Source organism: Pezoporus wallicus, unplaced genomic scaffold, assembly GCF_028554395.1.
Source record: "Pezoporus wallicus isolate ANWC-B61680 ecotype Strahan unplaced genomic scaffold, APGP_CSIRO_Pwel_v1 contig_3817, whole genome shotgun sequence".
In the NCBI taxonomy this organism is placed as follows: Eukaryota; Metazoa; Chordata; class Aves; order Psittaciformes; family Psittacidae; genus Pezoporus; species Pezoporus wallicus.
Window position 1 is genome coordinate 676,391 of NW_026635157.1, and position 19,369 is coordinate 695,759.

At 38.2% G+C, this 19,369-nt stretch overlaps 1 protein-coding gene across 9 annotated transcripts in view; it reads left to right on the top strand.

The window, feature by feature from the left end:
- MTHFD1L (methylenetetrahydrofolate dehydrogenase (NADP+ dependent) 1 like) overlaps window positions 1-19,369 on the top strand; it is a 154,396-nt gene that overhangs the window by 33,872 nt on the left and 101,155 nt on the right. For 3 of the 9 annotated variants that reach the window (XR_008971714.1, XM_057405784.1, XM_057405714.1), the window contains 7 exons: window positions 916-1,052; window positions 2,322-2,368; window positions 4,018-4,125; window positions 5,049-5,123; window positions 6,800-6,902; window positions 10,212-10,288; window positions 13,800-13,940. Coding sequence is in view for 6 of the 9 variants with exons in the window: in XM_057405784.1 (XP_057261767.1) it covers window positions 916-1,052; window positions 2,322-2,368; window positions 4,018-4,125; window positions 5,049-5,123; window positions 6,800-6,902; window positions 10,212-10,288; window positions 13,800-13,940 (688 nt within the window). In the remaining 3 variants the exon portion in view is untranslated. Of the gene's footprint in view, window positions 1-915; window positions 1,053-1,722; window positions 1,855-2,321; window positions 2,369-4,017; window positions 4,126-5,048; window positions 5,124-6,799; window positions 6,903-7,891; window positions 7,956-10,211; window positions 10,289-13,799; window positions 13,941-14,088; window positions 14,143-19,369 lie in introns of those variants that run through there. The other 6 variants (XM_057405733.1, XM_057405727.1, XR_008971721.1 and 3 more) reach the window with 6 other exon arrangements.

Here is a 19,369-nt window from a genome sequence, read left to right on the forward strand (position 1 = left end):
CTCCAAAACTCCCTCACTTTTAACATGGACCTTGAAAGTAGGGAAGACATCACTTAAACTGAGGTGTCTCTCATTCACTGAAGGCTGATGAAGTTTTCTACCTAAAAATTCAGCTGTCATTGTCCCTTCATTAAAGGTACAAGAATAGTCTTTGAGAGGAGGTTAGAGTCTCTGATTCAAGGTTGGATATACTTCTAATATTCTGGCCTGGTTCAGTCATGCTCTAGGTGTGGGAGTTGTAGCATGAGGCTTTTGAGCATTTGTATGGGAGGTTGGACTATGACTGTAATTGTCTCTCATCACCATTAAATCTGCAACAATATCATGAAACGTAAGTGTAAAACAAATCATATTCAGTTGAATACAGCAACTTTTGTGTCCTGTTTTAAACAAAAAGCAGTTGATCTGTCATTATTGAGGACTGTGATGACATGGAAGCTGGAGAAGGGAGAGTTGAGCTCTACAAACAGAAGTGTTGGTTATTTAATTTAAAATATTCTGTTATTTCATTCAAATTTTGAGCAGTGGGAATAAAATATCTCGTGCATTACTACAGAAAAGTATTAATACATGCTCGGAGTATCTTGATGGATGGCTTGTTAATGAAACTGGTGAGACTTATGCTGTAATAAAAATGTCTAAATTCAATATATTCTTTTTAGAACTTTTGCCAAAATAATCTTCTCTTTTTCTGCTATCATAGTAAATTGCTTAAATCGAAGACACATGTATATTAGCATTCCAACTTGAGCTAGGGGCTAACACTGTGGCAGTATTTTTGTGGAGATAAAGTAATCTTATTGAAATTTGCTGTACAAATATTCTTCGTTGAAATCAAAAGCTTTAAGTTCTGATATCCTTAGCCAGGCTGACATCAGCAAAGAATTTGATTAATCTTTTTTCTTGTTTTGCTAGAATAACCCCTACACCCCTAGGAGAGGGGAAAAGCACAGTCACAATTGGTCTCGTTCAGGCGCTTACTGCACACCTTAACATTAATTCCTTTGCTTGTCTGAGACAACCTTCTCAAGGACCTACTTTTGGAGTTAAAGGTACATAATATTTGAAGACTTGAAGACTCTATGACCTCTGTAAGATTAAAAGCAAATACTTCTTTCTTTTGCTCCTTTTTTTTTTAATTTTCATTTCAATTCTTTAGTTACTTCACTCAGTGAATTGTCTGAATGGTAGCATATTGGATTTTTTGAAAGTTTATAACTAGTAGATAAATGTTTCTTGCACACGTCTTCCCATGCAAGGTTCATATCTATGTTCATGCATTTAATGTGTATTGATAAGGCAGATGAGGCCCAAACATAGTGAAAGGCATGGGGCTGTGTTAGCCAAGAGGTGTTTTGTGCAAGTACACTCAAAAAGAGTTGCCCTTCCAGCAACTCCTCTACTCAGAGACTGTCTAAAAATGTCTCTAAATGTTATTGTTTAATTATTCCTTGAGAAGGAGTCCTAAATCCACTCGTATTGATTAAAAATATCCAATCTAAGTAAGTTGGCAGGTAAGCGTATGGTTCAGCTCATCTGCATCATAAATTTGGCTAGGTCTGAACCTCTTCTTTCTGTTTTTCTGAGTTATCACCCTTAATCACAGCTTCTCTGCCTAGAAGGTCTTTAAAAGCATGAGGGCCAGGTAAGAGCCAGCCAAAGTTCAAGCCTGTCTTCAGTGCTTATAGGAAGTAATGTAATCTTCTTTTTGCCATTTCTCAGCTGAGTTTGATGCCTAACTGGGCAAGCACTCCCCATCTGCTCTACTTTGCTTTGCTGAAGTTTAAGTTAACAAGTTTGATTTCAGCTGGAAGGCTCCTGGTGCTTGGTGCTTCTCAGCCAAGATTGGTGAATGTGAGTGCTTTAATCCCTCCACTCAACTTGTGCATAGGCTACAGTGAACTTCTTTGCCTGTACCCTGAGAGGCAGCGGGAAAGGAGCACTCAGGCAAGGGTGTGAAGGTTTTGTTCAGAAGCAGTGCTTGCTTGTGACTGCTGTGTCTTTCCACCCAACAGCTGCATGTGCATGACCATGTCCTAAATCTGGGCAGGAGCAGAGGGTAGCCATTACATAGCCGAAGTCTGGGCCAGCCGTCATGTGTAGGCTTTCATTTCAGATCAAGGATTCCCCTTTTACTTCCTGCTGGAAAAAGCCAGAAAGGTTTAAGGAAATCTTGTTCATTTGGGTGCATCATTAATCCCCTAATGAAATGCTGAGAAATGTGTCGTCAACACTGTATGTTTGGCTTTGTGTGTTAAAGGGTGGTTGTTTTTCTCTAATACTGATTGGAGTCAGATGTGACTATATGCTTTCCTGCACAGGTGGAGCAGCCGGTGGTGGATATGCCCAAGTGATCCCCATGGAGGAGGTGAGACAGTGGTGGGGGGCAGTGAGTCCCTGTCCCTCAGGCTGAGGTTGCTGCTGCAGCACTTGATCAGTGGTGATGGTCTGTCAGAACAGGCAGCCAGGGGCATTGGGACAGCCTCAGCCCAGACACTGGGTGCCTCCGTGGGGATGGGCTGAGGCCAGGTGGGGACATGAGCAACTGATGTGTCTGGCTTGGTGAGGCCTATGGCTGCAGCAGGGCTGCAGCAGCTGGAGACCAGCCCTGCTGCAGCATGGCTGGGGCAGAGGCTGATGGCACTGGGACTGATGTGGGGTACGAGGCTGTGGGGGAGCCCCAGGGGTTCAGGCAGCAACAGTCAGGGGTGCTGGTGCTCTGGAGCTCTGGCATTGTCAAAGTGAGAGAATTATTTTCTTACCTGTAAATTAATCTGCAGCTGTCCTCTACTCACAAGTAAATGGGTTTCTGTAGAAGATGGCATCATCCCTAGCTCTTTCAAAATACTTTCACTGTGAAAATAATGATGCTCTGAAGCATGCACCCTTATCTAACACAACGTTCACAGTGTAAAGCTACATGGTCCATGTTTTTATGGACAGGCTGGGTCAAGGACAGAGATGAAGCATAGACTGTATGTAATGTCAGTTGGCTGCTGCCATCTAAGCTGGGTGCCTTCTTTAACCTCCCTCCTTTGTCTGCAGCAGGCTTAGCCATATGCCCGGGGCTCAGGATGCTGTAGTTGACAATAGGGTTTTGTGTTTTTCCAGAGCATAAAATGCAAGTAAATCTCTGAGCAGTGGGACATGTAAGGGTAGCATGGCTAAGCTTACACGTACGTTCAGTGCTTGTTTGGAAATGCATGATGGTTTCACCCCAAAAGAGCCATATTTAGAGCTCAACAAAACCACTTGGATAGCCTAAGCTGGTGAAGTACTGCCTCGAAAGTGCACAGCTGGTCCAAGCAGAGCGCTAATGTAGCACTTGGTTAGAGTTTTGATTCCCCTGTTGCATGTGAGTGTGAGCACAAAGGCTTGTGCCAGCTGCTGTTGATGCCCCTCTGCAGTCAGTGCTGCAGTGCAGCTGAAATTGACCTCCCACCTCCTTCTGTCAGAGATATATAAAAAATAAAGTACCTACTCATCAAGTCCTAATCTAATCTAAACTGCTGATTTCAGATTTGTCCACAAAACTTTGCTGGGCAAATTTGTATCAGCAAAGTTCATGCCTGATAAGGCACAGGCTGTTTTCCCATGGCAGAAAGCTGACATACACCCCGAAACCCAGCATGCACAGTGTGCTCTGGGGACTTCAGCAGAAATCTGCACCCCTGCTCCAGCTCAATTAGTGAATACTGACAGTATTTAATTGATTTAGTATTAATGATCTGGAACTGTAGCCCTAGGCTTTTCATTCTTGGATCATTTAGCAAGGAATAAAGATGCTCTTGGCTTTGTTTGGCTAAACTAAGGGTACTTTACCATGTATGCAGGTGAAAATCTTCATATAGCTCAGTGTATTTTCAGCTTGATAATATTTCATATACACTGACAGGTAACTAATCAGAGCTGCAGCCTCAAGAAGATAGCAATGATTGTTGCTGCTAATCTGCCTGAAATTAATAAATTTAGTTAAATGGTTTCTTACAAAAGGATTTTGTTGTTTTCACCTCCTAGTTCAATCTTCATTTGACCGGCGATATTCATGCTATAACTGCTGCGAATAATTTGCTGGCTGCTGCTATTGATGCTAGGATCCTGCATGAGAATACTCAGTCTGATAAGGTGAGAGTTATTTGCTGATACCTTATGACATTTTTTGCTTTCCTATTTTTCAGTAAACTGCATTTCAAAGCAAAATAAATTGATTATCTTTTTATGTTTTCACTGTATGAACAGAAATGATTGCTGAAGCCATTCTATGTTCTCCTGGGAAATTTTGCTTATAGAATATGTTCTTCTGGCAAATAGCTATCATTAGGTAGTCTTCGAGATAAGGATCTTATGCCCAGAACATTATCAACTGTTTCAGACTGTACTAAATAATCTAATAAAATATGTTGATATACCTAATAAAAGATATATATAATCTTACTCTTTTTAATAATTTGTGTACTCCTTCTAAAGTTAAAAATTAATTTCTGATGTATAGTTGGTTGTAATATACCTTAAGAAAAAGCATTTGTGGGGAAAATAAAGTAGATCCCCTTCCTTCTAAATATGTTGTGATCATAACAAAAATGTAACTTGGGTCTTTAAAGGGAAAAACGAAAGTAAAGGAAGGAGCTTCTCTTTCTTGGCTCAGTGTTAAAACTCAGCAAAACTGAGTTAAAACAACCCTTTACTTGGTATAATACAAATGTGCATTTAGGTCAGTTTGCAAATGATAGCCGCAGTTTGAATAATTTTGGACCTTGGTTAAAGTTTTAAAGGGTTCTCAATTTCAAAAATAATACGTATTTGTTTGGTGAAGCATAGAAACACTATCATTTCTATAATTGGATTTAGACTGTTAAATCATAGGCATTGCTCAAAAGCCTACCGCCTTCTCGGAACTGTTTTTTAAATCGCTAAACAGAAGTCCACAGCTTATGTGGAGGGGAAATTTTAATTAAAGTACTCTGAATGAAATGAAGACATTAGCTTTTATTTAACTACTTCCTGGTTGTAACTTTTTCTTTCATTAACTTCTCATGTGTTTTTTCTAGGCTTTATATAATAGACTGGTTCCAGCAGTTAATGGCGTGAGAGGATTTTCTGCTATTCAGCTTGCCCGTCTGAGAGTAAGTTGTTAGTGTAGCCTCTCCTCAATGATAGTATCTCTTCATAAAACATACTCTTTTATGCAACTTGTTTAAAATTGATGTACCGGACTGAGTTTATATAGACCTCCCTCATGAATTTTTTGAGTGCAGACTTTTTTTCTGAAAGCATCATCCTTGAAGTAATAGGATCTGAGTTAGTTATTTTCATAACTGACATTTTTGCCATTTGTTTCTCTCTTGAAATAAACCAATAATGTTTTTAAATGCTGTGTCTTTCCTTATGAGATATTAAAGTTACAGTATTTAAAATACTTTTCCTATTATGGTAAAGTCACATTCGACAACTCACATTCTTTGGTTTTGCAATATTTTCTGGGTTTGAAAGTGTATTATGGCATATACTTCTGGGGTTTTATTGATGTCAATTTGGCAATCTTCCTTTGAGGGGTAGAAGTAAATTTGTGTGCGTAGTATACTTTTGCATCCCATCTTGCTTCCTAAATGCTTCCAGCAGAGCTTTCTGTGCAATTCATGTATGAATAATATATCTGGATTTGAGGCTGCTGTTCTAATAAATACTTAGAGGGCAACACGGTGCACTTGCATAGGGGAAAGAAAGTATAAACCCCTTGAATTGTCCCTTAATGACAGCTTCAGTCTTCTGTGTCCAGTTCCATTTTTGCTGTTGGCTTTTGAGCCCTGACCGGTGTTGTTTCAGAGTTATCAGGAGACAATGGATAGCTGCCAAGTGTGCACTTGGAATTGGGGCTGGAAAGGAGAACAGAAGTAATACCAGATTTTGTTTTGAAGAAGGGAAAAAAAAATGTTTCTCATAACAGTTTAAGCATTTGTGCTGCTCATTTGAATGCCAGTAAACTAAATTGGGGATGATGCCTGCTTCACTCTATGGCAGAGTAGATCTCAGAATTTTCCATAACAATTTTGAAGTATTTTCAATTTGTCCTTGTTTACACTGTTTACAGGGTAACAGGTAGGGAAGGAGGGGGAGTGTTTTGGGTATATTTAGACTTCTATATTTGCTTTATTTTTACTAATAAAGAAGTGTAAGCATGTTGGTTAATTCACAGAGGAACACTTTTCTAATGCCAGAGAAAATTAAGATTTTTTTTAAATTTTATTTTATTTTTTTTAAGACTACAAGTTTCCACAGCTTTCTGATCCATCTTTGTGTAGATTCACCCAAAAACCAGGTTTGATGTTGCTGAAATAGTGAATCTGTAAAAGGTGGGAGATACAGGCTTATTTGTTATAAGTGACTTAGTTCATGGATGATGGGCTCTTAAAGTACCTTTTTTTATTTCATTCAAAGGTGATTCACACAAGACCATGCATGGGTCTTTCAAAGATTTCCATGAAATAGAGCAGGCATTTAATTATCTTTTTATTGGTAACTGATAATGTTGAATTTCATCTTTGGTTTACATTAAGAAGTTCACCTGTGTAAGAAAGAGGCCTTTGAGTATTTCTCTTTTCTTGTTTCATTTATCCATCTACATTTGCCCCTATTTTAGTTACAGGTGTTTTCCTGTGTGATTTTTTTATTTAATAGTTTTGGTTCTGAGATGCTTCTTTCCAAAATGCTTGCTGAAAGCGGGGGTGATAAGGCAGAGCAGCTCTAGCTTTTGAAGCAAAAAAGTCACTTCAATGTATTTCTTTAACTTGTTTTTCTGTAGAAACTGGGAATATATAAGACTGATCCTGGGACTTTAGCGGAAGAGGAGGTTAGCAGATTTGCTCGCCTTGATATTGACCCATCTACCATAACGTGGCAAAGAGGTATGTAGTCAGAAAGCCTCACTTCAGCTTGGATTTAATTATAACTTATTTCCTAATTTACTTAACTTTACCTGAATCAGAGCTGTTTCTGTGCTCTGTCTGTAAGAATGACCTATTTGCAAGTGGGAAATGTGGGTGTGTAACAAATACAGGTGCTGTATGTTGTTCTAAATTTGTTCAAATACCTGCAGTAACTCAAGAGACTTTGCTCATATTCTGAAAGATAGGTTATTCTGACAGTTTAAGTACATTCCTTCTCTTTCGTATTAGATAATACGTCAAAACATGAAAGTTGCTTTTCTGCGCAATTTACAAATATTATCCATTCTTTTCTTAACTGTGTCTATTACGTTTTAGATTATTTGTACTTACTCTACTTGACTTTGGGCCCTCATGCTCCCCAGCTCAGCAGTCTGGGTAGCTTAGAGACTAAATAGGCATCTGGAATTATGTGTTTTTCCTGTTTTTAAAGTGTTTCTAGCTGTTTGCTTTGATAGGAAGAAGAGGTGAAAGATGTAGTACAGTTTCAGCTATGTGTGCCAAGCAAATCAGTGTCCACTCTCACACCCTTAGACAACTCCCCTCTGTTATTTTCCAGTTCTGGTGCTGGGTTAAATTTCAATGTTTACCTCAATTTCTGTATCTCTTTTTCATTTTAAAGAAGTAAACCCTGCATAAAATTATGCACTAAATTCCATTGGATTTTATGATCTTCCTAAGTTCTCAAACACTGCAGTTGTATAGTTCAAAATCATTTTAAAATTGAATGTATTGTGATGATCGGAGAAATAAGGCAAATCTGTTGAGAAATGGGGCTTCTTGGGCATACTTTACTGTGCCCTTTGTGTGCATGTCATCTCAAACTTGGAATGTATTTCTCAAGGTAATAGTGGGCGATGTGGCATAAGATGTTTTTTATTATATACAGTGTGTCTGGAAGAGACCTGTATTAGGATGAAGGAGTAATATAAATATTTAGTGTAATATGAATCATCGTTTTTATCAGCACGGGTTTGGGAGGAGGCAGCATTACTCAACAGCTGTTAACCTCAAGTGAGTTAATTAATCTCTAACAGTGTTAGTGAACCTTCTATTCCACACAGCTCTGTGTGATGTACATGTCTTAAAAATTTCAGGAAAAAAAAAAGGGGGTTAGGTAACTTGGAAAATGTTATATTTGGGACTGTTTGTGCAATCCATATGTATGTGAAGCTTGTTATGTACCAGGGAATTTGAAGGGCAGAAGAGAAAGCTTTCAGATTGTCTGGAAATTAATTTTAGTCAGGACCTGTTTCCTTAAAAGTGTCACAAGCTTAAAGTTCATTGCCATCATATACTAACTTCAGCAGGTACAACATACTGAAAAGAAGGAAAGCTTCCCCCCACTTACCCTTCCCCTGGTATTCAGATCCTGTTTATATCTCTAGAGGATAAGGAAGTAGATACATTAAACCTAACACTTGGTTGAACCTAAAATTTCCTGAAACGTTTGCTTTGGGTAAGGAAGAGTAAGAATCTGGAAAAGGAAAAATTGCTTTAGTGGCAAAACCAGTTAATTCTTATTTTACTGCTTTTAAACACAGCTATTGGAATCCTCCTGGAGAATGAATTCTGACTATGGTAAAAAAGCCAGAGTATCCCAGTGACCAGAAAGAGTTCCAGGGTTAGTTATAATTTCATGGTAGGGAGTGTTCAGGTTGTATGATTTCACAAGGAAGGACCAGATAAAAAGCTGCCCGCTGGCTGTCCAGGCTGGTGGGAAGGCTAGTTCCTGCTCTCAGCAGTGTTTGAGTAGTCAGGAAAGACATGTAGGTCTGCTTGTGGCTTCATGGTGGCATATGCTAACCACAGCTTGGTATGAGGCTACTGCTTCCATGTAGCAGGCTCTGTTCTGGAATTTCTGCCAGTGCTGTATTTTAGAGTATGACTGTGTATAAATAGAAATAGTTGCACCATCCCTTAAATGGAATTCCTGAAGAAATTAGGGTCCTAAATCCCATGTAGTCGGAAGAGTAAATACTATGAAGTTGGAAGGCACATATGGTGTTTACAACGCTTCCACAAGAAATGGCGAAGTAGGGGAAGTGGCTTAAACCTTGCTTTTCTCTCAGCTCAACCACAACCCCAAACTAGGATTGTGTAGGATTGAGATTCAGAGTCCCTCTTGTTCTTGGGTTGTTACATTGTCCTTTTCTGAAATTTTTTAATCTCCAAAATCAGCAGGAAAAGTGTGAGAAGGTGATTTCACTGACCTTCAGTGCAGAGAACTTCTCCAGAGTTTTCTTGATTCTCTGTTTCTAAGTGAATAGGGCTCAGATATACACCTAACGTAATACTGACTTGATTGCCAAGCTACTGCATGAACTGATCTAGACTATCTTCCACTCTTATGGTCAGTGCAAATGAAAACATTTGTAGATCTAAAGAGCCCTTAAGAAAGGGGGAGCCCATTTTCACATACTGCGGGGATTGCCATTCCTGGGAAGGAGAGGTCTTGGAGTTTGCTCTCATTTTCTAACAAGCAGAAGTATCCTCCTGATCTTTCTTCCCAATAAAAATCCCAATCAGTTTTCAGCAGGTGAGAGAGCTCTTGTTCCTACAAAGGCACGTTAGAAATTGAGTGTTGTCAGTGCAGAACTGGAGAATTTGACTCGCAGTGATAGTGAAGTTAGTAATTTCACAGGATGGTTTGGACATGCCCTTGCAATACCAAAAGTGTTTCCAGGTTAGAAATAAAATTGTCTAAAATTGAAGTTGTGTTAAATAGCAGATGGATGATCTTGGCAGTTGAAAAAAACCTTCCTTTAGCTGCTGTGCAGCTGAATGTGGAGTTAGTTACTGTAATGTGCATGAAAGTGGCTTGTCTGGAAGAACCGGTCTGACAACATAATCATCCTTTAAAAGAGAAACAGACAAGGTTTAACCTACATCATGCAGTCTTAAGATCAATTCTTAACAAGTCAATGGTGAAGCAGATGATTTGAAGTAGATCTGAGGTGCATTGTATCTACTGACAGATTTCTCTTATGTAGGAAAAATATTAAATTGTATGTCAGAATATAAGAATCTGTTAGCTTGAAATGCTGTTCAGAGAAATTGTATGTGAGTTATTTTAAACCTGTCACCTAATAGTATCAATTAGAAGGGAGAAACCGAGTCAATGCTAATGCTAAAATGCAGGAGTGCGGCTGTCTGGTTACACTGTTCAAGCAGCTGAATCTTACATGTAGATCAAGAGGTATGCCTGGAATAAAACAGATACCTGAGTCTTTGCTAACATGTTTTGTTTTTGCTATTCTCTTGTTTCAGTGGTGGATACAAATGATAGATTCCTGCGCAAAATAACAATTGGGCAGGCAAATACAGAGAGAGGATTTATCCGTCAGGTATGTAAAGACAGTTAAAATGTTCTGGACAGACTTCAGAGGCTGAGAGATATTTCTGCAGTTCTTTCAGCATAATTCTTTGAATTGCAGTGCTAACATCTGTTAGTCTTGTGTAGTATTCTTGTAGTGAAACTGATTGTGTTAAGGAGTAACTGAGTCTGAAGTTTCAGAGCCTAGAAATTAATGCATATCACACAATGTGTTGAAAGCACTTGACAAAAATGCATGTTAGGGGTTAGACATTGTTGTCCTATGAGTATAAAAGGTGCTCTTACATCCTCATAAGGTTAATCCGTATGATTTTCCTTACTTTTTTAAGTCACTGAAACTAATTAAGTAGTATCTATGCAGGGGCAAGTCACGTGTTGTTGGTCCCATTGATGAGGACTGGAAATGACTGTAAGCTTTTTGCTCAGTTTTCATTTCCTTCTCATGCATCTCAGCTTTGGGATCTAAACTGTAAGAACTTTGAGAATGTGCTTAATTTTAGTATGTGGGCTTAAAGTGATACTTCAGAAAACGAGTATGTGTGTAGAAAAGATAACCTACATTTCTGTATGAGAGCTTCTAGAAGTCAATTAAAGATAAATTGAAAGCCAGACTTTTCCAGCACTATTTGAACAAGTGTTTCTGGTGTTGTGAGGGTAAATCAGTTTCTGAAACAGTGTGGAACAGGTGGAACAAAATCATTGTGATGATGTGGATATAATTTGATGAAGATATTGTAATCTAACATTCTGGATCATGAAAACCTTGAAGTTCTGACTGTTTTGAGGTGAATAGCTATTGCGGTAGAAATACTGCTTTCATTAGTTTTGGAAATTGTATCTTACTTTTTCTGTAGCATTTCAGGTCTCTTCTAGGCTTTGTGCCTAAATAAAGAGACCGAAAAGTAGTGCTGGTATTTTTGCTCAATTCAGCAGTTAATCCAGTCAAATTGAAGAGAAGAACTTAGAAAAGAAATCATAGAATTATAGAATGATTAGGGTAGGAAAGGACCTTAAAGATCATCTAGTTCCACCACCACCACCACCTCCACCCCCACCATGGGTGGGGACGCCTTCCACTAAAAGTGCTCATTTGTTTTGGTTTTGCACACACAGGGTAGACACTTTTCTGTCTATAACTTACATAAAACTCAATATTGGCTAATACTCATTTCTGATAATGGGTTGGGACTACAAAATATTATACTTGGTACAAGATTCTTCAACACTTGAGATGTTTTCCTATGTTTAGATTTGTTTCAATGCGAGTGTTAGCTTTGAGCCAGGTTCTGCCAGCCTTATTGTGCAGCATTTTACCACCATAATTTTACTGCTTATTTAAATGTGGGTTGTTTTATTATAGAGTACTACTTCACATATGGCTGTCAAATGTTGCTTCTATACTGAAGTTTTGGCTGAAATTACTTTGATGCTTTTGGTTTCGATATGTTGGACTTAGGCATACCCATTCGCCTTTTAACATGTACTTAGTGACTTGAGCTAACAGGAAAATTCATTTCAGAGCCTAGCCGGAGATCCAGAGAAAACAGGACTTCACAGTTAACAGATGCATTTTATAAATATTTGGAGTGATGTTCTAGCACTCTTAAAATCAATGACACCTGTGTAAAATGGCAGAGCACAGCAGGCACAAAAGTCTGCATTTTAATGAACAGGGATGCTGTGGTTTCTAAAGAGTATTACATGACTGATGCCCTTGATCCTGCAATTGAATCCATGTGGGTGGATCCTTTCATCAACAGAGAACAGACTTTACAGCTGAGCCTTCTATCATCACTTCAGAGGTGTATAAAGGTTATTAGAGTTAAAACAGCACCTGCTACCACAGTCTTTTGTGCCTGTTTTTTCAATTAAATATTATGTCACTCTTTGAGCATCTACCTGGGGTTGTTTTTCCTGTCCTTTTGGGTTTATATAGAAACAGTGATAATAAAAACCTTTTTTTTGGTCTCCTGATAAAGTTAGATAATATTCTAGTATGTGGGTTGGCCATAGATTTCTCAGGCTTATTTCCTGTTTTACATATGCTGCAATGATGTACCGGGGGCATTCGTAACTTCAGAAGAGACAGTAGCATCCATATCATCATAGCACCAGCAATGTTCACTGTGTACCCAGCTATTCTGTTACATATAGAACTACTTCCAGTGAATACAGAAAATCTGCTTTGTAGTTTCAGCATTTCATTTGAATCCCTATGCTGAATATCTCAATTACAGGATTTTTTTTTGTCTTCTGTATATATCTCTCCCTTTCTGTGCCCAATGAAGAAAAGTGCTTCAGTGTCTTCAGAAGTTTTGACACATGCAGGTACATACAGGTCAGCCTGAATATGGCTGCTCTGGGCTGTACCTGTCAAGACAGAATGTAAAAGTAGAAATGTAAGTTATAAAAGGACAGAAGCTGTTACAGTAGTAGGCAAATGGATAGGACTGGTAAGGTACATGTTGAACAGTTCTCTGTGTAGAAGCTTCTTAAAAACAGGCAAAGCCTTCAGTTTGAACAGATTGCTCTCATATTAGTCAGTATGGGGTACATCTAGTAGCGGTCTGACATAGAAACAGCCCTGAGGCTTTTTTGCATAGATAGCAGTTGGATGTCGATTACTAAGTTTTTGCACAGACTTTAACTGCTGGACATAGAGAGGTTACTAAAGAAGCTGCAGAAGAATGCAGCCTCAACATTGCATTCCTATCACGTAGTGTATTAGGGATTTTGCCTTCTCTGTTTACATCTGTTAGCATGTGGCCTGGGCTTTACTAATAGTAAATCAGTACAAGTACTGCTAATGTATACTTGCAAGCTTTTAAGGAAAAGTAAGGACCACAGCTTATGTTGTTCTGAAATACAGCCGAGTATGGATGTATTTCTAAAAGAGCAATAGGACTGATGCCACATGTAGTTCTTGGAGGTTTTTTTAACTTATGTATTTGGTCATTAAAAAAAAAGAGGGGGGAGGGCAAGATATATTTTACATTATCATAGGTCAAGCACAAGACCTAGCAGTATAAGCTCTAAATTTTGAGTTTATGTAGAAAATGATCAAATGTAGCAAGAATGTCTTTGAAATCAGAGTAAAAAACTTTTGGCGAGCATTATGGAAAGAAAAAGGAAAAAACAAACAAACAAACAAAAACCAGCACAATGCTGTGCTTATGCCAGTAATGCACAGAATACATCTGGTGATTATTTTTTGCTACAGAAAAAAAAATTCTTGGTTCTTCATGGAGCTTCTGCTAAGGATAATGCGAGCCAAGGGGCTAAGCACTCTGCAAACTGGTCCCCAAGTAAATGGAGTGTAACAGAGAACATTAATGAAGGAATATAGACCAAGTGTTTAAAGTTACTGTAGTCTGAGCAATCTCAAAAGCTTCAGGTTACACTTTAGAACTCGTTTGAATTCCAGTGTGAAATCGGTCTTTCCCGAGATTATTCCTGATGATTCCCTGTGAGTATTTGACCTGACTTTGATTTGGTTCATGATTCTCGCTTCTATTTTGCAGGCTCAGTTTGATATTGCTGTTGCAAGTGAAATTATGGCCATCCTGGCACTTACCACCAGCCTTCAAGATATGAAAGAGAGACTGGGGAAAATGGTAGTGGCTAATGACAAGAAAGGAGAACCGGTAACAGCAGAGGACTTGGTATGTTCAGTGCTGTAGAGACCTGTGAATAACCTCTGATGCTTTCTTTTTTTTTTTTTTTTTGCCACTCGAACCATTAAAAAGACAGGTGCATGCCAAGGATTTTGCTTTGAACAGCAGTCAGATATCAAAGAAAGATCTTCCGGGCCAAAACTTGCTTGCAATGAGAACAAGATGTAGAGCTCATTCTTCCAGCTCTGTGGTAACATCTGGTTCTGGGAGTCTCTGTTCTCCATAACGTACTTGGATAGTTTTTTGCAATTCTTAAGGCAAACAAATTTGGTGCTAGAGGGAGTCAGAGTGTGGGCTATTTGAGAGAGCTGGTAATGTTTGCTACTGTACTTGTAAAGTGTGTTCAGATGTTACAATGATAGTTACCACATGAATGCTTATGCCACTAAATCAGAATGGAAACAAGCTATTCTTAATTCTTATATTGCTGATAGTGCTTGGGACAGGGTGTCCTGGGTTCAGCTGTAACAGTTATTTTTCTACTTCTTAGTAGCTAGTGCAGTGCTATTGAAGGGTTATCTCTTCACATCCTTAAGATTTTTCTTCCTTACCTTCATTAGTTGCTGTTTCCTCATTCCCTACTTCAGCTTCTGAAAGAAGTCAATATGCTTTTCCTTTATATCAAACTCTAGCCCTTATAGCCAGGCTATGAGTCAGTAAACAGGGGATGGAAACTCACACATTTGTCTATAGCAGGTTCTGGTGGAGCCAGAAGCTACCAGTTAACTCTTGCAGTCCAGTTGTATGCCAGGAATAGGCTCACTGTGATTGGAAGTAGTTTATTGTAACATTACATTGCTTGAATTTTGAAGCCTAATTGCAAAATTAAATTCATATATTGCAGATTGACAGCACACTTTAAATACAATAAATTTGATAATGCTTTGCTTTTATGATTTTTTTTTTTGTCATCTAAGTATATCCATTTAGCAACTGTGATGTCTTGGAGCCATGCTGTTGGCAGTGACTGCCTGTAACACACAGACTTTGTGTGTTTTTTCCTGTTTGTCCCTTTTATGTGGACACCTGCACAAACTTACTGCATGTTTAGAATAAGTAAAGGAACCAGTATCTTGGATTGTCAGCAAATCCACAAGCCAGGAATACCTTCACATGGCCTTAATGGATTCCAGTTTAATAAGGAAATGAAAACATAATATCTAGTTTGACTGGATTTAAGATTGAAATTAAGGGTACCAAAATCTCTAAGTACAGTCATCATTAAAATTCAAAGTAAATCAACTATTCCCAATTATGCAGGAGAAATGAAGAACTACATTTACTATTCTAGCTGTTGAAGTTTTGATTTTCCCTTTCAGTTGCATAACTATCTTGGCTAAATGGAGGGGAGTGGGGAATGAGTTACCTTGTAATGCATATGCAAAAACCTTAAAATCATTCAGTGTCAGAATTAAAGCTACATTTAAAATACATTATTTTAATCTTGATGCTACTTTCGCATGAAGGCAATTCAGCATATTAATATTGCAAAATATTTAACCTGTCTTTATCCACTTAATACTAATCAGTTTGCTAAATGAAAGCATTTGCTTTTCTGTAGTTTGTTTCCACTATAGTTGCTCTGTGGAAATACGATGTTAGGGTTGAGTTTATGAACTGTGCACAAAGAACTTTAAATTTTTTCCACTAAAATAAAAGTAGACCTCAGCAAAATAGTACTACTTAAGTTTTCTTTGGCCTGTATTTAAATACACTTCCCATGCTTAGTGCCTCAATCATTTTAGAGTGTCACTTGTGCAGATCATGTGTTCCTAGTTCTTCTTTAAAGTAGTGTTCTGTATCGTACAATAGAAGAACTGCCCAGAATAAAATATTCACCAGTGTTAAGGACATATGACCATGTGCAGCTATGCTGCTGCATACTTTTTCTTCTGCAGGCCCCCTTCTTCGTACCATACACAGGGAAAACTTGGGTCCATGTCATGATTGTGAAGTGCAAAAACTCCTACCTCCTTTGTTGTGGGGTGTGTTGCAAATGAGGATGAGAACTCTGGGAAAAATAGGAAGGTGATTTCATGATTAAAGCAGAAAAATACCTTTCTAGAGAATTAACTTCTAATTCACAGAGCTTATGTGTGATGCTGTGTCCATACAAACTGATTCTTACAGTACATGAGGCGTTATGCATTCTTCAACCTGGATTGATACCCGGGAGCTAAACAGATGATATCTATAGAAAGAGTGAAACACCACCAAGAACTTAGAGCTAGGTCTTAGGCTGAGCATCCAGAACTGGTGAATACTTTTGAGTTTGATCCTTGTTGGTGCTGGTTTGTCTTCTGAAAGCAGGAACAATTGTTCATTTCTGTGGGCTTGTTAATATTGGTGAAGAAGTTGGATGGCATAGTGTTGGGACTTAAGAAATGTCAGAAAAGGAAATTAGTATTCGGTTTTCTTGCTAAGATTTCTTTATCAAATTAAATACTGCCTACTTTGTACAGGTGGAGAGCTAATGAATAATTGTACTGGGCTTGTGAAAGTGGACTGTATAAAGCTGAATCCTCTGGAAACAATAGCCAGAGATATATAATCAAAGACCACACTGTCATAATTCATATGTACAGAGAAGGTAAATTTCAATTCTATCTGGTGGCATTTCGTCTCTGTTCCTGGTTTCTTCCTACAGGTGGTCAGTTTTTCTGAACAGCTTACAACTAAGCCTGCTGTTTCTAGACTATAAACACTGTATCTACTCTTCCCCCTGCTCCTTGTGCTGCCTATGTTGTTACTATTCTTCTGCAAAAGTGCAGCTTTTACTCCTCTATTTGGACTTCACAAGTTGTATCTCTTTCTTGTATGTGTTAGAAAAGGATTCCTCTGGGATCCAGGATAAGAGATCTTTGCTTGTGGTCCAGGTGTCCAGACCCAGAGCTGGTCCATCCTGGTTCAGTACTGTAGATAACTGTAGTGGTTACACCTAGGCTGTAAGTACATGGCACATTGAGACTAATGCTTTCTGGGCAGGATGGGGCAAGGCAAGTGTTCACTAATGAGTATCTGTGAGCTGCAGTTTTTGTTCTCCCAGTGTTTATATCTCAGGCAGATCTTCAGATGTGGTAAGAGCTTTTATGCGAAACCATTCTCCTCCCACATGTTCATCCTTTTTTGAGTCAGGGTCAGAGAGGAGGTAAAGCTTTATAGCTCAGAAAGGAAAGACCTCAAGTCAACTGAACATGGGAAGCCCAACTTTTGAATGCTCTCAGTCCAAGACAGTTAAATCATTTTGAATTAAATTTTCATTTAAAAAAATCAAGTTTAAAAGATTGAATCTATCATAGCCACTTGACATGGAACATTTTAGCACAAAGAACTGCAATTGCATATAGTTCTAAGAAATTTGAAAGGCAGCTTTATCATGGGAAGTAGCACACAACCTGAATAATGTGTGGTAGTCAGTCTTACCTGTCACTTAAAAAAATTCTGGGGTTCATGTTCTATATATACTACCTGGACTGAAATTATGAAAGTTAAATGTTTGACAGTAATCTTAAGTTAGTTGGAATCTACATGAACCAAAGCCACTAAACCCTTCCCCGGGATTTATTTCCAGATATACACACAGTATACTTCACAAAAACACAGTTGCTCTTAGTTTTGACTTTATATGCAATATATTTATAATGATATAATAGTAAAAACCTAAAACACACATTAGCAGATAAAAACCAGATGCAGAGGCAGGATAGGAGTAATAGAAAAAAGATAAATTGAGTATTTCATGATTTGAGAAGACTCCTTCCACAAGAATAATGGATTAAATATCTGTCCTCTGTAATGGAAGTCTTTGACAAAATGTGGTGCTCATTGTATGGAGTTTTGAAGACTGAATTGCTTTTTGGCTTTTACAGTGTAGTAGAGTTTTGATGGACACATTTTTATGTGAAAATGGGTATATGTGCCCTAGATCAGTATTTCAACAGCTATGAAAAATATTGAATGTCACTGTTTTTTTAAGTAAGACTTCTTTTCAGCTTACTTTCTATGCCATACAGTTAGATTTCAGTAATTCCAGGACCAAAAGAAAATAGCTTCATATTTACTTTTATAAATGATCAGCTGAACGAATATATTTTGTTCTCCGGTTCATCAGAAACATTGTGTGCATACTTTGCTTTAAACAAAAGTAGTTGCTGCCCTCCTCAGCCTACAGTTTAGGGTTTAGGTTTTTACAGAACCGATATTGCAGAAAAATATTATCATTTTGTTAGAGACAGTAGTTTCAAATGAAGGGAAGTTACAAGTACTTCATTATTTTTCTTAGAAAGAAAAGGGCTTTTCTCTGCCCTTCAGTCTTTGTAACCCCTTATTTATTTCACAGTAGTTACTCTCAATCATCTTCCTTGTCATCTAATGCTAGCTTTCATTTATGCTCTTGATAGACTTCAGAAACTGCTCCACTGGAAGTTGCTTTGAAAATATTTCAACTTTTTATCCAAGTCTGCCTTTTCTGTGTAATTTATTTTATGCTCTATGATCTTGGTGTCTTGGGGAGTGTATTTGCCCTGATGGCTATATGGAACGGGTATTATTTTCAGAAATACTTGGCATTAGTTCCAGGGGGGAACCCAGGAGAGTCGGTTGTCTGTATACATTTGATTTGGAGTCCTAGCTTCTTTCTCCTGACAACGAGTTATTGCAAAGCTAATGATTCTTGGGCTCTCATATGCCTAATTGATGTGTAACTGTCTAAGGCTTTAATTCTTTTATAAAAAGTTTATCTACCTTTTCTGAATTGGAAATGGAAAGCTGATTCCTTAAACAGCTTTGAGAATCAGATCCAGGATTTTCAGTGAGCTGTGGGAATTGTTTACTAGCTGCTTGGAGGACTGGGGACATGAAGGAATGAAAACTTGATTCTGACAGCATCATGTCAGGTAGAAATGAAAACTTTATTGTCTGTTTAGCTTTTAAGGACTGTTGTTGACACCAAATCTGTTTAAGAACTATGAAAGGCAGATAGATATGATGTGTGCTAATTGGAGTCTTTCCATCTTTTTTCTTTGCTTTCAGCTTCAGATACAATGAGTTGTGTCCAGGATACATATCTAATGTGGATGAAGTTTCCCCAAAACATTGAAACACATGGGATTTGGGTTTTTTGCTTAGCTGTTTTTTTTTCAGATTAGTGAAGAACTATCAGAAAGCAAAGGAGACAGGATGTGAGCCATTGTTAGCTGTGGGGGGAGTGTCCTGATTTTATTTTAGTCTTTTTCCTAGTCAGCATGGCTTGGGTCCGCACATAGGTGTTTACATGGTCACTTTAAATGAGCTGGTGGTCTTGTCCTGCATGAAGTAGAAAACAACCCCCTACATGGATGGCTACAGTTGGCATGAGTTAGGACTTCTCAGTCCATAGGCAGTTTTCCCAAGAAGAGCATTAGGACTGATCCATGGCT